Source organism: Eptatretus burgeri, chromosome 15 (genome assembly GCF_056783735.1).
Source record: "Eptatretus burgeri isolate ZD-2024b chromosome 15, Ebu_testis_v1, whole genome shotgun sequence".
NCBI classification, from domain to species: Eukaryota; Metazoa; Chordata; class Myxini; order Myxiniformes; family Myxinidae; genus Eptatretus; species Eptatretus burgeri.
Window position 1 is genome coordinate 20,351,397 of NC_140975.1, and position 17,219 is coordinate 20,368,615.

At 48.5% G+C, this 17,219-nt stretch overlaps 1 protein-coding gene across 10 annotated transcripts in view; it reads right to left on the reverse strand.

The window, feature by feature from the left end:
• The window catches only part of LOC147011692 (serine/threonine-protein phosphatase 4 regulatory subunit 3-like), a 97,121-nt gene that overhangs the window by 61,009 nt on the left and 18,893 nt on the right, over positions 1–17,219 (reverse strand). For 8 of the 10 annotated variants that reach the window (XM_085858539.1, XM_085858538.1, XM_085858540.1 and 5 more), the window contains one exon: positions 3,391–3,810. The exons of the other annotated variants lie outside the window; for them this stretch is intronic. In XM_085858539.1, the coding sequence (XP_085714665.1) occupies positions 3,391–3,810 (420 nt within the window). The remainder of the gene's footprint in view (positions 1–3,390; positions 3,811–17,219) is intronic. 10 annotated transcript variants of the gene reach the window in all.

Here is a 17,219-nt window from a genome sequence, read left to right on the forward strand (position 1 = left end):
CCTGTCCAGCAAGCTTCATCCGAATCTGTCCATAACTTTTTGAGAAATGCAGTTCACAGAAAAACGCTGACAGACAGACAGACAGGAGTGAAAACATAACCTTGGTTCATCTTTGGTGGCGGAGGTAATGATATGATTGTGTCTTTTGATGTTTTGGATAATTAATTTTGGCAATCTCGTCTGTATAGTCAACACCTTTTCAAAGCAAGGCCTTGTGTCTGTGTTACACTATCAGGGACAAAGCGACCTTTCTTTATGTCTGGCTTTTCCAGTAATGTTGATTGTGAATACAGTGAGTACATGCATTAAACATGTTCAAAATGTTTCTTAGAACGTCTCCCTGAACATATCCTGAGCTTTGGATAGACACTTGCATCCCCAACTTGCTCTCCAAACTCTCAGCCTATGGCATTCAAGGCCAACTACACTCTTGGGTTACTGACTTCCTCTACTCTCATAGCCAACACGTGGCTCTGAACAGAACCCTTTAATCTCCTCACCCTGTCAAGGCTGGAGTGCCTCAAGGCAGTGTTCTGGGCCCAGTCCTATTCCTAATCATTATCAATGATCTATCTGACCCTCTGGAAAATCCTCCTTAACTACTTGCTAATGACTCCACCCTCTGCCTTGACATCTCTCATCCTTCAGACAGGCAGGCAGCAGTCTTTTCCCTCTCTTCAGATCTTGAAAAAAAATCACAAACTGGTCAAACACTTGATTATGTCTTTTAACCCTGATAAATCCCACACTCACACATTATGTCTATCTCTCTCTCTTTCTGAAAGAGACTGGACCACAAACCTCCCATCTACTTTCTCAACAACCCTCAAAGAAGTTCACTCAAGCTCTTGGATCTCACCCTCAGCCATGATCTCTCTTTAATGAGCCATATTTCAAAGTTGGACTCCAAAGCCAGCCACTGACCGGGCATCCTTCATCATACAAATTCCTTCCTTTGCACACTTGAACTCCTATCCACCAACAAGGCCTTCATCTGCAACTTGATGGAGTACTGCTCTCCCCTCTGGGCTGGCTCCCCTGACTTACATCTTGCTCAGCATGATGCCGTGGAAACAAAGGCCTTCAAGATTATTAGCATTTCCTGCGATGAAGCAGTGTCTATGGGCCTATCACTTTGCCATCGTCGACAAATCGGTGGTGTCGTTGGCTTCTTCCACTTTCTTTCTGGTATTGCACCCTCTGCCCTCTGTGCTTTGCCTCCCTCACCCTCCCCCCCACTCCCCCACCCACCCAGGTATTTGCAGAACACACATGGTCCACCAGCAACACAAGACAAAATTTTCCTTATTGTCACCACTCAACAGAATACATTTATCTTGGTATGGGATTTTTTCATCAGGGGAGAATATCTTTGTGATTTGTGTTCCACCAAATGACCTTTGTTTACAACTTTTGATGTTATCGTCCTTGCATCGTCTGGAACAAAGTGGACCATTTTTGACCCATCCAGCTTGGCTTGATTGACAAGGACCTTCAGTACTTTGTCTGCGAACTGCCCAAATATTGATGGTGGTTTCATGATTTGGATAAATGCCATGGTATCCCACGACTACGTCTAACAGGTTAGTATCTCTTCAATGGTTATTGGTGGATTCATAGGACTCTTGAGAAAATGCTTGAATTTAGCTCTTGGTCTTAACAAGAGATCTGTCATGGTTGGTGTGTGGCAGTGGCAATGGTCCAGGTGTGTGGCAGTCAGCATACTTTTTTTTCCCACACTTCCAAATGATGAGTTTCACAAACAAGTTCCTGTCTGCTTTCAGAGAAATCTGCCATCGCTTTACCTTCGTTATCATGGATTTAGCAGTGTCCCTGAATGTCTTTCGTTTCATCTTCTTCACAGGATCAATTGGTGATATAAATGACTTCTCCATTCTCCTTGACCTCAATATCGCATGTGTAACTACAGGTGAAGAAGCAGCTTGGCCAGATGGTGATACAGTTGATCTACCTCCAAGGAATGGTCATAGGGATTAACCATATTTTAAATTGTGTCCATAACATTTCTGACATCCTTTTCATCACGTACTCTGTCGTATCCAGGTCGATTTGAGGCCGAGTTGAGATACTTTGGCCAGCCATCTCTCGGTGCTCTCTGCTTATAGCAGCTCTTTCATGCTGCGGCAAGGTCCACTCAATACGGAGGATTTAATTGGCTAATTTTGTGTTTTGTGTCATGCAATGATGTCATCATTCAGACTTTCCCGACATATTGAACGTGATGAATTATGCTCTGTTCTTCTGCAAGGTGCAGAAAAAAAAAACCGTGGGTAGTTATTTTTTTAACATGGGAGTGTCGATGAAAATAAGCTGATTATTATTCTATTTGACGGATGATTATTAAGTAAGGCACTCTCATGAGGGAGATTGCAGATTTATTTTGACCAAGACTTTTGTTTAAGGCATATGTACAGTATTTAGATTCATAATTTTGAGGGACTTTGTCTTTTGGCATTGTTGACCAATAGCCATGATCAAGTATTTCCTGCATCAACGCAAGTGCTAGAAATCAACATGGAGGCGAATGAGATTACAAAGAGGTGAAACGGCCAACAATGATGACATTTCTGGTCAATGGAAACAACAAGCTTGTTGATATTTACAGATGATTGCCTGTCAAGGACGCAGGCAGACACGAGCCTTCACAGAGAGTGGTATTCCGTTGAATCGAGGATATTGCCAATTTGACTGGTACATTTTAAGATGGACGTGAAAGTGTACAGAATGAACCATGTGCTGCAATGCTAGCCACGAGGCTTAATAATATATACATCAAGCAAATTAGGGATCTTGCTTAAAGTGACCAAAACTGTCCAACGGGCTGTTTGTACAAACCCAGAGACTACTTTGAGAAGTAATGCAAGTGAGTCATACAAAAGACTTTAAAAATGGTACTTGCTACTTTCTTGCTTGATGTTCAGCATATAAAAGGATCGGAGCATGGACAATCTCCATAGGTTGGCATCCATGGGGAGGAAGAAATTCCTCCTTAGGAATTGCCCCACTGAGTGCGGTGATAAAGGTGGTGCCATTGTTGTGATGTTGCTGGTACCCAGTGCCCTGAGAAGTGACAGCACTTCCCCCAAACTCAGTGGCTATGTTTGTCTCGTCTAACAGTCCTGTGTTGTGTCATGCATTCAGCTGTATGTCCACACAGGTGTGAAATGTGTGTGTGGCAGCTCTACTACAAACTTTAGATCCTGCAAAAAGAAAAGAAATTTTTAAAAAAGGTTGTTTATTGTAATTATACATGTAAGCTGAGTTACCAATAAAAGGTCGAGGCCAAACACCCTTGTATTTTGAGAGATATACGATTTGGAAAATTCCAGGAACCACACCATGCAAATAAAAACAAACCCATGGAGTTACCTGCAGCATACCAACGATCTCCACCTTGTTGAAGAAAATGAATGAGCTGAGTGTGGACAGCATGTTCTCTTCGAAGATAGACGGCGTAGGTAGCACGACGTCCTGAATGTACTGAACCCGGTAAGTCTGGTGGATCTTCTGACGCAGCTCCGGATCACGGATGGGAATGACCTCCTTGAACTTGGCAATTTTTGTAAGGAACTCGCGGTGCCTGCGTGGGTGCGAAAGCGTTGGGTCGTACTCGAGGCAGCCGACAACGTCCATGATGTAGTCTTCTGAGAACATAACCTCAAAGAGGGGTGTCTTGTTCAGCAAGAAGAGACCGCGGACTATCTCATGCAGGTGGTGGAGTCCCTCAGTGTTCTCAACATCTTCACAGAGCACGAACAGTTCCAGAAGCTTCTTCACATAGCCTTGTCTCTGCAGAAAACAAAGAAGCTGCAGTGTCAAACCAGTGACATAACAGGACATGCCTGACAAATGTCTAAGCAGGGGTTTAAGCAAGTTATTCTGAGAATTAAAAGAATTTTGAAAAGACCTACTGCATATATATAAAAAAATATATATAAATATATAAATGGAAATCTAGTGTTACGGTTGTGGAAATTCGCATTACACCATAAAGAGTCCTCAGGTGAGATATCCTCAGGTGAGATAAAGAGTCCTCAGGAACGGAGGGAGATGCTATACTCCCTTGAAGCGGATCTCGACCAGGTGGGTCCGGTCGAGCTTTGTGAGGTCGAGGGGGCGAGTGCTGTGAACGGGTGCACACGAAGTTGGGGGGTATAGAGACCCCGGAACCACTTGTGGTAGCGCGAGTCCCCAGCGTGAGTGTTGTCCCGGTGTGTGTGGTGAAAGGTGTGAGTGCGACCGCGTGTATTGGTGAAGCCCCGTGTGTGCCAGAAGCTCCGTGTCTGAGTCGTGTGGTGGCAAGTGTGCCGAAGTACGTTCCTCCCAGCACGCCGTGTGTGGATGAAGCACTGTGTGTGGAAGGAGCCACGTGTGCAAGGGAAATGGCACGAGTGAGTGAGCGGGCGAGTGTGAGGGAGACAGCGTGTGTGAGGGAGATGACGGTCGGCATGCGGGAGCATGCAGCCACGTCTCCAGGTGTGAGTGGAATGTCGTGGTGTGTGAGTCTCATGACACGCGGGAGTTTCAGCGCGTGCGTCGAATGGTGACGACGACTGCGACAATTGAGAGACAAGGGCCGGGTAGCGGTCGTAGTTTCAAGGGGGATCGCGCCGGGTTTGCCCAGCAGCGAGCGCGAGGTCCGTGCTGTGGTACGCACGAGGCCGCCACGTGCGCGCTTGCAGGAGTGAAGCCCGGTCCGGACATGCCAGCGGTGGATGTTGCCGATCCCGCGGACGGACAAAGGTTCGGCAGGATACCGATTTGGACCAGACGGGTTCTCCACGTGAGCTTGTGTTAAGCTCCAATGGGCAGAGCACATGTGTGCGCGTGGGGAACCCCTCGAGACGCGAGGCTCGGTTTTTTTTATGCGCCGGGTGACGTCATGGCTGCGTGTATGGTTGGAATCCAGCAGGAGGGTGAATCCCTGCCGGATGGTACCGTCCAAGAGGGACGAGGGACGCCAACAGCTGCCATGACGTCATGCCAAAGGTGCGCGGCTGTGAATTGCCACGCTGGTGCGCAGGTCGCAAGTTGCCGCGCTGGTGATGCGTGAGAAAAAGAAAAAAAAAGCAAGCCTCGCTTCGGATGAACAGGATTCTGGACAAGGGGTGGAAGACCCCCCTGCTGAGCACAGGATGAACACTAGTGAGGGGGAAGGGTTAGCTTCGCTTGACCGGCTTCATGGGGCAGGGGTAAGTCCTCATGGAGCCCGTGGAATGGATTAGGTAGAGGGATTTTAGGTGAGATTTAGGTTGGAAATAAGATTTGAGGACAGAGACAGAGTTGTGGATGTGTCGTAGGGACGTAGCTTAGCTTCGTAGTGTTAAATGGAACGTGCTGTAGTTTAAGGGACGACGTGGGAGCACGAGTTAGTTTGGGGATGTCGTCAGCAGGATGGCAGAGATCAGCGATGTGTATGTTAAAGAGTGGAAATTAACCTGGTGAGTGAGTGAGGCCAGCGGATCTGTGTGTATGGAGTGAATGTGGAATGCATGGTGCGATGAGTGATTGGGGGGAGGAGTGATTCCCGCCCAAGGGACCCCGGGGTCAGTGTAGAGTGAGTTAGTGGGTTAGTTAAATTGACAAAATGGAGGTCGTTTTGCTGTTGGTGGGAGTGTAGGCTCAATACCTGTTTGGAGGGGTGCAGGAGCCCTGTTGACGGGCTGGGAGTGTGGCTGCGAAAGGTGAGTATCGCTGAGTGGGTACCCCGGGCACCGGGCTAGTCGGCCGCGGGCCCATGGGGGGCCGGGTTAGCGTACTGGGCATGGGTGCACCCGCATGATGCGGGGGCCCGGGGCGCCGTTAGCCGTGTGGGCAGTGTTGTGGGCATGGGTGACCGTTGGAAAGGGGCCCGGGAAGCCAGCCTGCCACGTGAGCATTTTAGGGGAGTCGCCAGGGAGGGCACTCCCCAGTGTTTAGGGAGCTGGTAGGCTCGGAGGCAGTGTAGTGCCCGGGGGTGCCATTGTTAGAGAATTGGCAGAGGGTAGTGCCTGCCAAGGGAGCCACGCATCCCAGCCATGAGACCGTGTGAGGGCACGGAAGGAAAATTGGGGGAGGTGCGAGGCCCAAAATTGTAAGGACACCAACACAGGCGACGGGAATCCGGGTTGTTAGAACCAATAGATTAAGCGAGATGCACTTGTTGAAAGCCCCGGGGTAGTTTAAAGGTTAATGGATAGGGTAGATAGGAAGTGTACCCCTCCGCACGATCCATCCCTTCGCTCTCGTTGTGGGCCGCTGGACCCACTTTGGGTTAAAGATCGCTGAAGTCTGGGGAGGCTATCCTGAGGCTTCTTTGGGCCTCGACACAGGACGCTAGCTCTCCCTTATTCCCCTCCAGGAAGGGAACGTAGGGGTTGGGAGTAGGCTAGGAAACGATAGGTTAGTCGAACAAGGACGTTAAAGGGGGTTTGGGGACGATTTATAGAGGGGAATTAAAAAAATAAAAATAAAAACAACAAAAAAATAAGTTGGGGCTAAATTGGTTTTTTACAAATTAAGGGAGTGGGTAGGTACAGAGACAGTCAAAGGCGATAGGTTGGGAGGGAGACGGGTCGGTAGGTCCGCGCCCGCCTTCCGAGTGGCCAGCACCACCGCACTCCCTCCAACAACCTCCACTGCAAGGTAAAGGCTGGCCAACTTCATCGGCTGGCTGTGTTACTGCCAGGCCTGTGCCGGTCGATCGTCTGTCGGCTGTTTTTGCTGCAAGGCCTGCGCCGGCCCACTTCATCGGCTGGCTGTTTTCTGCGAGGCCTGTACCTGTCGGATCGTCTGCAGCTGTGCTTCAAGGACCATGCCGGCCAGTTCATCTGCCGGCTGTGTTTACTACAGCGGCCTTGTCATGCCATGCCTTACCTGTTTGCTTTTGCCATCCATGCCCACTGCCCATGTTCACCAGCCCCGTTCTGTTTTACATTTGCCCCCCCCCCCCTGTTCATTTCGGGATCATCGTGAAAGCAACAGTTTGCAAGCTGCAAGAACTGTCCTGTTGGCAGCTACAACACGGGCCTGCAGTGGCGGCCCGTGCGCCGGTTGACTTTGCCTTTTTCTCTTTGCAGAGTCGATTGATCCTGGGCCATGGTTTACTGTAAAATTTGTAAGTTAAGGTGTTAAGATGTACTGTAAATACGAGTGCGCCCCGGGCATGTCTGCCTAGCGCCGGCAATTTTATTTAAGTCGTCTGTATGAGTGGGTTTGTTCAGTGAGTTACTCAGCCCTCAGGTTATTTATTTTGGGGACACGAATACACTGAATGTCGCACTCAGGGATCCGAAGGTAAAACGTTTTAGGGGAGAACTACACATGATGGCACACGAAAATTTGATGACTCGGGACGAGTCTGTAAAAAGGGGAGGAGGTTGTGTTACGGTTGTGGAAATTCGCATTACACCATAAAGAGTCCTCAGGTGAGATATCTCGATAGGTCCATGTGTAGTTAGCCCACACCTGTTGTATAGAGGGAATTTATGTGATCCATCCGGGCTGCGACGCTTTGAGTTAGCCATTTTTCTGTTCTATGTTTTATTTCAAACAAACAGCATCTCAACAACCACGCCATCCCCACCACAGCGCCAACCACACTACAACCACGCCACCTCCACCCTCTACGCTACCACATCTTCGCCACTCGCCATTCAATAGGCCCCGTGCGGTTACGAGCTCCGGGGAAGAACAAAAACCACCAACGATGCTCAGGGGTTTTTCCCGCCTGTTTCTCCCGTCTAAATTCTCCGCGCTCGGTGTGGTGGAAGTGCGATTCCGAGCCAGGGGTCAAAGATGAGAAAAGGTGGGGGCCTCTTTTTGGGGGAATAATTCTCTGGCCCTGAGCCAAAAAATGACTCCCCCGGCCCCCACACGGGGCAGGGTGGAGGGAGAGCGAGAGGGCACGCCCCCCTTCGAGAGGCTTCTCCAAGAAGCTCGAAGGGAGGGGGGGCCGAAAACGGGGCAGAGCGAAGGGCGGAGCCCCGCGCTACAAAATGCGGGTAGCACGGACCTTGAGTAAGTTGGGTTTTGTTTTCGAGGCTTCCTATCTCCTTGTCATCGAGAGTTCCTGTGTTCTTCGGGTTGTTTGAGCTTCTGGGCTGGACGTCGTCTTCTTCTTGGCGCTGCTTGTCTTTTCGGGGGAAGAGGTCCTGCGCTCGCGGCTTGGCGAGCGGCCTGTCAACGAAGGCATGGACGGGAGACGCGGCAGCGCCGGTTGTGAGGTGGACCTGCGCGTCCGGACGAGGAGTGCCGGAGAGGGTTTGCCGGCCACGAGAGAGGACGGGGCCAGGCGCGACCACGCTGACGGTCGTGGGAAAGGGACTCACCAGCCACGAAAAGGGAAGTCGCGACTTCTTTTCTTTTTCCTTTGCTTTTTGTGTAAATGCTTGTGGTGGCGCCATCCATAAAGTAGAACTGCGTAAGTGTTGCCGTGTGTCGGTCTTATTCGGTTTTAACTCTGCATTTGCTTTTGTTGCATAATTGTATGGCTGTGGATATGTGCTTGCTTTGTGTCCGTGTGTGTAAATAAAATGCTTCCTTGTTGAACTGTTCCCGCTCTGCTTCGTCTCCTTCCTTTTTATTGACTTTCCATCCTGCATCGCGTAAGAGATTCGTAGTGGGTTTAAAACGCCCGGAAATTAATCGGAACCATCAAGGCCGACGATAACTCCGCTCGGTTATCCATGTAATACGGAACGAACCGCTTAAGCGGTTCGTGTCCGGAGTCGGCCTGTGGCGTGGTATGATCACCCAGTCGACCACTCGCGCAGGTACTTAGGTAGGTCGAATTTGGCTAGCAACGCTATCCTGCGCAGGTGGGCAATTGGCACGATAATGGTGAGGTTAAACCCCCACCCGTGACTGGCTCCGGGCGATAGTTCCCGGAGGGTCACGACTGAATTGTCCGTCCGGTGGGTGACGTGCCGCGATTCGAGTTACGTGGCCGATCGCACGCCGACGGGCGCGAATTCGCAACAATATGTATATATGTATATACGTATAGACGAGCAGTGCTCGTCCAACAGCGGCAGACCTTTTTCCTTCCCGAAGCATATATCGAGCACCTTTACCTCAACCTTCTCCTGGAGCGTCCCAGGACCTTCCTCTGGCGCTTCGGTTCCTTGCCAGAGGCCTGAGAAGGTGCAGGGAGTTTTGGCGGCATCGTGGGGCTTGGAGAAAAAACGTAGAAAATATTCGAAGTTCACAAGCGAAACTTTGTCTCGTGCGTTGTGTGACTGGTTGAGCGCCACGCGTTATAATTTATTGCTAAAATAATTTATATTTTATATATTATTACCGCGATAAGCCTGGTATTGGCGCAGTGGTTAGGGCAGTGGCTTGGGATGCAAAAGGTCCTGAGTTCAAGCCCCGTTGGGACACTGAATTAATATATGTATGTATATGTATATATATATATATAATATATAATATGTATAATATATATAATATATATATATATATAATATATATATGTATATATAAACCAAGTCGAAAACACCAGGGGGTTGACTCAGCCTGCCATCCTTCCGAGGTCGGCGAAATGAGCACCAGTTGTACTGGGCCCGGTGTATGCCCTGGTTAGAATAGGTGTACCATATCCCTGTGTGTCGTAAAAGGCGACCAGGGTTGCGTCAGGAAGGGCATCCGGCGTAAAAACCTATGCCAAGTCATTATGCGGACAACAAAACGAATTTCCATACCGGATCGGTCGAGGCCCGGGTTACCAACGACCGCCACCGGTACCGGTGGTCAGCAGGGTACCAGTGAAAATTGTGCTACTGCTGGGCGAAGGAGGAGAAGGAGACGGGGAAGGCGAGTCCGGAGGCAGTGGGAGAGGGGGAAGGGTAGAAGTGTGGAGGTGAGAGTTAGAACTCTGAATGTTGGGACGATGACTGGCAAAGGGCGAGAGTTGGCTGATATGATGGAGAGAAGAAAGGTGGACATACTGTGTGTACAAGAGACCAAGTGGATGGGGAATAAGGCTAGGAACATTGGAGGTGGTTTCAAACTGTTCTACCATGGTGTGGATGGGAGGAGAAATGGTGTCAGGGTAATCCTGAAGGAAGATTATGTCAAGAGGGTATTGGAGGTGAGGAGAGTGTCTGACCGAGTGATGAGTGTGAAGTTGGAAATTGAAGGGGTGATGATGAATGTCATCAGTGCATATGCCCCACATATGGGGTGTGAGATGGAGTATAAAGAAGATTTCTGGAGTGAGTTAGATGAAGTGGTGGAGAGTGTATCCAAGGATGAAAGAGTGGTGATTGGAGCAGATTTCAATGGACATGTTGGGGAAGGGAATAAAGAGGATGAGGAGGTGATGGCGAGGTACGGTCTCAACAAGAGAAATGTGGAAGGGCAAATGGTGGTAGAGTTTGCAAAAAGAATGGAAATGGCAGTGGTAAATACGTATTTCAAGAAGAAGGAGGAACACAGGGTGACATACAAGAGTGGAGGAAAGTGCACACAGGTGGATTACATCTTAAGTAGGAGATGCAACCTGAAAGAGATTAGTGACTGTAAGGTGGTGGCAAGGGACAGTGTAGCTCGACAGCATCGATTGGTGGTCTGTAGGATGACTTTAGAGGTGAGGTTGAGGAAGAGAGTGAGGGCTGAACCAAGGACCAGATGGTGGAAGCTGAAGGAGGAAGACTGTTGCGTGAAACTTAGGGAGGAGGTGAGACAGGCGTTGGATGGTGGTAAAGATGGGTGGGATGATTGGGCAACGACAGCAGAAGTTGTGAGGGAGATAGCTAGGAAGGTACTTGGTGTGACATCTGGACAGAGGAAAGAAGATAAGGAGACTTGGTGGTGGAATGAGGAAGTACAGGAAAGTATAAGGAAGAAGGGGTTGGCGAAAAAGAAGTGGGATAGTCAGAGAGATGAAGAAAGTAGGCAGGAGTACAAGGAGTGGCGTCGAAAGGCAAAAAGAGAGGTGGCAAAGGCCAAGGAAAAGGCATATGACGAGCTGTATGAGAAGTTGGATACAAAAGAAGGGGAAAAGGATTTATACCGATTGGCAAGACAGAGGGACCGAGCTGGGAAGGATGTGCTGTAGGTTAGGGTGATAAAGGACGCAAATGGGAATGTGCTGACGAGCGAGGAGAGTGTGTTGAGAAGGTGGATGGAGTACTTTGAGGAGTTGATGAATGAAGAAAATGAGAGAGAGAGAAGGTTGGAAGAGGTGGAGATAGTGAATCTGGAAGTGGGGTGGATCAGTAAGGATGAAGTGAGGACTGTTATGAAGAAGATGAAAAGTGGAAAGGCGGTTGGCCCAGATGGTATACCAGTGGAGGCATGGAAGTGCTTAGGAGAGATGGCAGTGGGGTTGTTAACCAGATTGTTGAATAAAGTCTTGGAAAGTGAGAGGATGCCGGAGGAGTGGAGATTAAGTGTACTGGTTCTGATTTTCAAGAATAAGGGTGATGTGCAGAGCTGTGGAAATTACAGAGGGATAAAGTTGTTAAGTCACACCATGAAGTTGTGGGAAAGAGTAGTGGAAGCTCGGTTGAGAGGAGAGGTGACGATCTGTGAGCAGCAATATGGGTTTATGCCAGGAAAGAGCACCACTGATGCGATGTTTGCTTTGAGAATGTTGATGGAGAAGTATAGGGAAGGCCAGAAAGAGTTACATTGTGTGTTTGTGGATTTAGAGAAAGCTTATGATAGGGTGCCAAGAGAGGAGTTGTGGTATTATATGAGGAAGTCAGGAGTGGTGGAGAAGTATGTGAGGATCGTGCAGGATATGTATGAGGACAGTGTGACAGCGGTGAGGTGTGCGGTCGGAATGACGGACCGGTTTAAGGTTAAAGTGGGATTGCACCAAGGATCGACTCTGAGCCCTTTCCTGTTTGCAATGGTGATGGACAGGTTGACGGACGAAATCAGACTGCAGTCTCCATGGACGATGATGTTCGCGGATGACATCATGATCAGTAGGGAGAGTAGGGAGCAGGCTGAAGCGAGCCTTGAGAGGTGGAGGTACGCACTGGAGAGAAGGGGAATGATAGTCAGTTGGAGTAAGATGGAGTACATGTGTGTAAATGAGAGGGAGGGTGGTGGTATGGTGCGGTTGCAAGGAGTTGAGGTGGGGAAGGTGGATTGGTTTAAATACTTGGGATCAACTGTCCAAAGTAACGGAGAGTGTGGGAGAGAAGTGAAAAAGAGAGTGCAGGCAGGATGGAGTGGGTGGAGAAGAGTTGCAGGAGTGATTTGTGACAGAAGGGTAGCTGCAAGAGTGAAGGGGAAAGTATATAAGACGGTAGTGAGACCAGCTATGTTGTATGGTTTGGAGGCGGTGACACTAACAATAAGACAGGAAGCGGAGCTGGAGGTGGCAGAGTTAAAGATGCTGCGATTCTCGTTGGGAGTGACGAGGATGGATAGGATAAGAAATGAGTATATTAGAGGGACAGCGCAGGTAGGACGGTTTGGAGACAAAGTGAGAGAGGCGAGATTGAGATGGTTTGGACATGTGCACAGGAGGGAAACGGAGTATATCGGGAGAAGGATGTTGATGATGGAGCCGCCAGGCAGGAGGAGAAGAGGAAGGCCAAAGAAGAGGTTCATGGATGCGGTGAGGGCGGACATGCGGGTGGTTGGAGTGTCAATGGAAGATGTGGAGGATAGAGTGAAATGGAGACGGTTGATCCGCTGTGGCGACCCCTAACGGGAGCAAGCCGAAAGAGGAAGAAGAAGAAGAAGAAGATATTAATACCGCGATGTACCGGGGGAATCCGCAGAAATAGTTACGTTCCAAGGGAAAACCCGCGATGAACCGGGGGTGCGATAGGTGAACCGCGATGACTGTATGTGTGTGTGTATATATATATATATATATATATATATATATATATATATATATATATATATATATATATATATATATATATATATATATATATACATCTATATATATATATATTGTTGAGGGCCGGTGGCGAGAACGACCACGAGGTGGGAGGTAAGCTACGTCGTCTCCACCAGACTCCCCGGAATTGTAAGCCGTCGCTCCGGATAATTCAGTGACGCGGCGGGTCGCTGAACCGACCGTGGTCACCAATATTTCAACCATGTAGCATAGGGTCTATTTGTCTACAACCAATTTACCTAATTAACTACGCGATTTCGACTACCGGGGAAACCACGCCCTCAGCATGTCTTGCTCGAACCGGGTCACCATACCGACTGCGGTAGAGTTCCAACTACCAACTCTGGTTCGGGTGCAGCTGAGCGGAAACTGCCAAAGCCGTGCCGGCTGGAATGAACGGATTATTGGGAATAAAAACCCGGCTAAACTCAGATCCGAACCATGCTGGACCAATGCAAGAAGGGACGGAAACAGACTGGGGACATTTCTAACAAGTTTTATTTGCAATAAAAAGACAAAGACAAAGGCAAGACTTAGCACGAATATTCAAGCAGTATTTACAATATTCCAAAAACACTTATTTAGTTCTACTTTAAGACGGGCCCACACGCAGACACACATACAAATGAAAAGAAACCCACAGTTCTTTATTGGACCCTCGCAGCCGAGGAGAGACAAGCTGGGGGTCAGTGTTCGGATGGGTCCCTGGCTGTCGGAGAAAGGGGGTACTCCGTGCTGCGGCACCTGACAATGGTCGCTGGTTTGGTCCCCAGTCACACGTGTGGGACTCGAGGTTTGTGGCGGAGCTCAGGTGGTGAATGGCCGGAGTCCACAGAGGGGGGTCAGGGTCGCTCTTTCCTTCATTGTAGAGGGTCAGCAGAGACACGTTCGCCGCCTTGACGACCTTCTGCTCAACCCTCGTGACAGCCCTCGTAACAACCACTGTTACCACCCCTTCGTAACAACCTTCGTAACCCCTTCGGAACAGCAAAAACCCTTTCGTGACAGCAAAAACCCACCAAACTCCGCTCTCAGAGAGTGCTCGGGGATTTATCGACCTCCATCAACAAGAAGGGCCCTTGGTGAAACACACCTCGCTGTCCACCTTTGATTGGATAGGGTCCAACGGCCCACCCTTCAGGGGCAGGGCCTCGGCCCCTGCCGGGAAACCCCAGCCACTCTTCCACGCGGGTTCATACTTGACGAGTAACAGTATCAACGTTGCAAAAAGGTCGTCGTGAAAGAGTTACAACGTTTGTGGAAGGAACGTTTGTGGAAGCGGAAAGGAACGGCAGACTGGATGTTTTTGCCCCGTCTGCTGTGGCCAGTGAGGCGAGGGTTGCAAGTGCTGGGAGGTACCATGGTTGGTTGTTGGATGGTAAAGATTTATTTAACCTAACTAAAAAAACATCGCAACGCACACCTTTGTGTCTCCCACGAGACAAAAGGAAGGGGATCTGACTACACACATACTTAACGACATAACTGACTTTTGGGGCCTGTAGGTTAAATGCGTTTGGTTTCCAGATCCGTAACAATATATTATATGTGTGGAAATACAGGGTGTCCCAAAAAAATGTACTCGCTCTTTAAATGATAATAAATGTGTTGTTTATTGACTGAGAAACAAGATTAATGGTTAAATGTATAAATGCATGTTTACAAATGTTCAAACTGATGACCATCACATTCCAAACACAGCCGATAACGCGGACCAATGGATTCAACAGAGTTACGAATCATTTCATTTGGAACTGCAAGACATTGTCTTTCAATTTCCTCTTTCAGCTCATCGACTGTTGCTGGTTTTGAGCCGTAAACCTTATCTTTGAGATATCCCCATAAAAAGAAGTCCATTGGCGTGAGGTCTGGGGAACGCGTAGGGAATTCAACACTACCTCTTCGCCCAATCCATCTGTTCGGAAAAGTTGCTTCGAGATAGGCCCTTACATCACGGTGGTAGTGGGGAAGTGCTCCATCTTGCTGAAAGTAAATCTCTTCGTCACCAAATATCTCTTTGACACGTGGACTGACAGATTCCTGCAGCAAGTTTCAGTAAACATCCCCAGTGACAGTTTGGTCAAAAAAGAATGACCCTCGGATGCCCAATGCTAATATCCCACACCACACAGTAACCCCTGGTAAGTTTAAATGGTGTTCCATAGTAACATGCGGATTTTCAGGAGCCCAGTACGTGCAATTGTGTCGGTTAATTGAGCCATTTAAATTGAAGCTGGCCTCACCGCTCCAAACAATTTTGGATGGAAATGCTGCATCTTCTTCGCATTTTCCCAGGTACCACTCACAAAATTCAGCTCTCCGGTCAGGATCGTCTTCATTTAGAGCGTGGATTAATTTTGGAATGTAACTTTTCCAATTAATTCGCTTCAAAATGCGATGGGCGCTTGATTTTGGGATTCCTGTCTCACGAGCCATTTGTCGTACAGATTTCCGTGGGGATCGGTGGAGGGTTTCCAGCAATTGATTTTCCTTTGTGGGGGTGGTTGATGACCGTGGTCTTCCTGAACGCTCCTTATGGAGGTCATGCACAGTTCCATCTGTTTCAAACTTATCTCGGATGCGAGAAATGGTGCGTTGCGTTGGTGGATCTTTTGTGAAAATGTCTTCTAAATTGTATTTGCACTTCCATGATGTTTTCGTGCTTCCAGTAGCACTTTATGATAAATTTCTTTCTTCAAAACCTAGTCGTACTTCTGCCATTATTAGGGTCAATTTGATCTGAAAAGAAATGAAAAATTCAATGAGTTATGAGGAGCCAAAATGTGAGTACATTTTTTTGGGACACCCTGAATATATATCGATATTGTTGCGGGCCAGGAGTGGCGAGAACGACCACAAGGTGGGGAAGGTTACGTCATCTCCACCAGACTCTCCGGAATTGTAGGCCATCGCTCCGGATATTTCCGTGATGCGGTGGGTCGCTGAACCGACCGTGGACGCAAATATCTAAACCGCATAGCGTAGGGTCTTTTTGTCTAGAACCAATTTAACTAATTAACTACGTGAGTTCGACTACCGGAGAACCACGCCCTCAGCACGTCTTGCTCGAACCGGGCCACTCTACCAACTGCGGTAGAGTTCCAACGACCGACTGCCAACTCCGGTTCGGGTGCAGTCGAGTGGAACTGCCGAAGCCGTGCCGGCTAGAATGTACGGATTATCGGGTATAAAAACCCGGCTAAACTCAGATCCGAACCATGCTGGACCAATGCAAGAAGGGACGGAAACGAACTGGGAACATTTCTAATAATGGTAATTTATTTACAAATAAAAAAATACACAGGGCAAGACTTATCGCGGAATACAAGGCAGGCGAGATTTACAATGATCAAACACTTAAACGATTCCACTTAATGGACTGGCGCCACACACACACAGACACGCAATCAGATGATAAGAAACCCAGGTGTTTTATTCGACCCCGCAGCCAGGGATAGATGAGCTGGGGGTCGCAGTTCGCTCTAGTACCTGCATGCTGGAGGTAGAGGTGCTCCGTGGTGCGGCATCTGCCAATGATCGTGCGGCTCGGCCCACAGTGTCACGCGCGGGGCTCGTGCCCATGGAGGAACCCGAGTGGAGCATTCGGAGTCCCCGGGCGGACACGCTCGGGATGCAGGAAGACTCCACGAACGCCAACAAATCAGAACCAATGAATCAATCCCTCCTGAGGAAAGGCATCTGTAATTTTATTGACCTCCCTCGGCGGGGAGGGGCTTCGGTGGTACAGACATCACTGCCTGCCCTGATTGGACGGGGCTCCCATGGGTCTGCCCTTTCTGGGCGGGATTTCGGCCATGCAGGGAAAACCCCACCCCCACTCCATGTGTGCCCATACTCGTCAAAAAGAAGTTACAAAGTTTGTGGAAGCCGAGAAGGAACTACCAGAGATTCTGCCTCGGACGAGTCGCCGGTTAGGCGAGTGAAGCGCTTGTTCAGTAGTGTTGTCGGTTTGTTTGATGGTTTGTTTGATGGTTGTTCGATGTAAAGATTTAGTAACCTACCTTAAAGGACATCGCAACGCACACCTTTGATTCTCCTACTAGACAAAAGGAACGGACCTGTCTCACATGTACTTAACGGAATAACTGACTCTTAGGACATCTGTATGTTTGAATGCATATGGCTTCCAGATCCGTAACAATACATATATATATATATATATATATATATATATATATATATATATATATATATATATATTTATATATATATATTTGTGCCTTCCTACCTACAGACCCAATTTTGGGGGAGACGCCTTACAAGCTGAAATAAAAGGTATGATTATAGGCTTAACACACATTTAAAATTTAAAAACATAGAACAC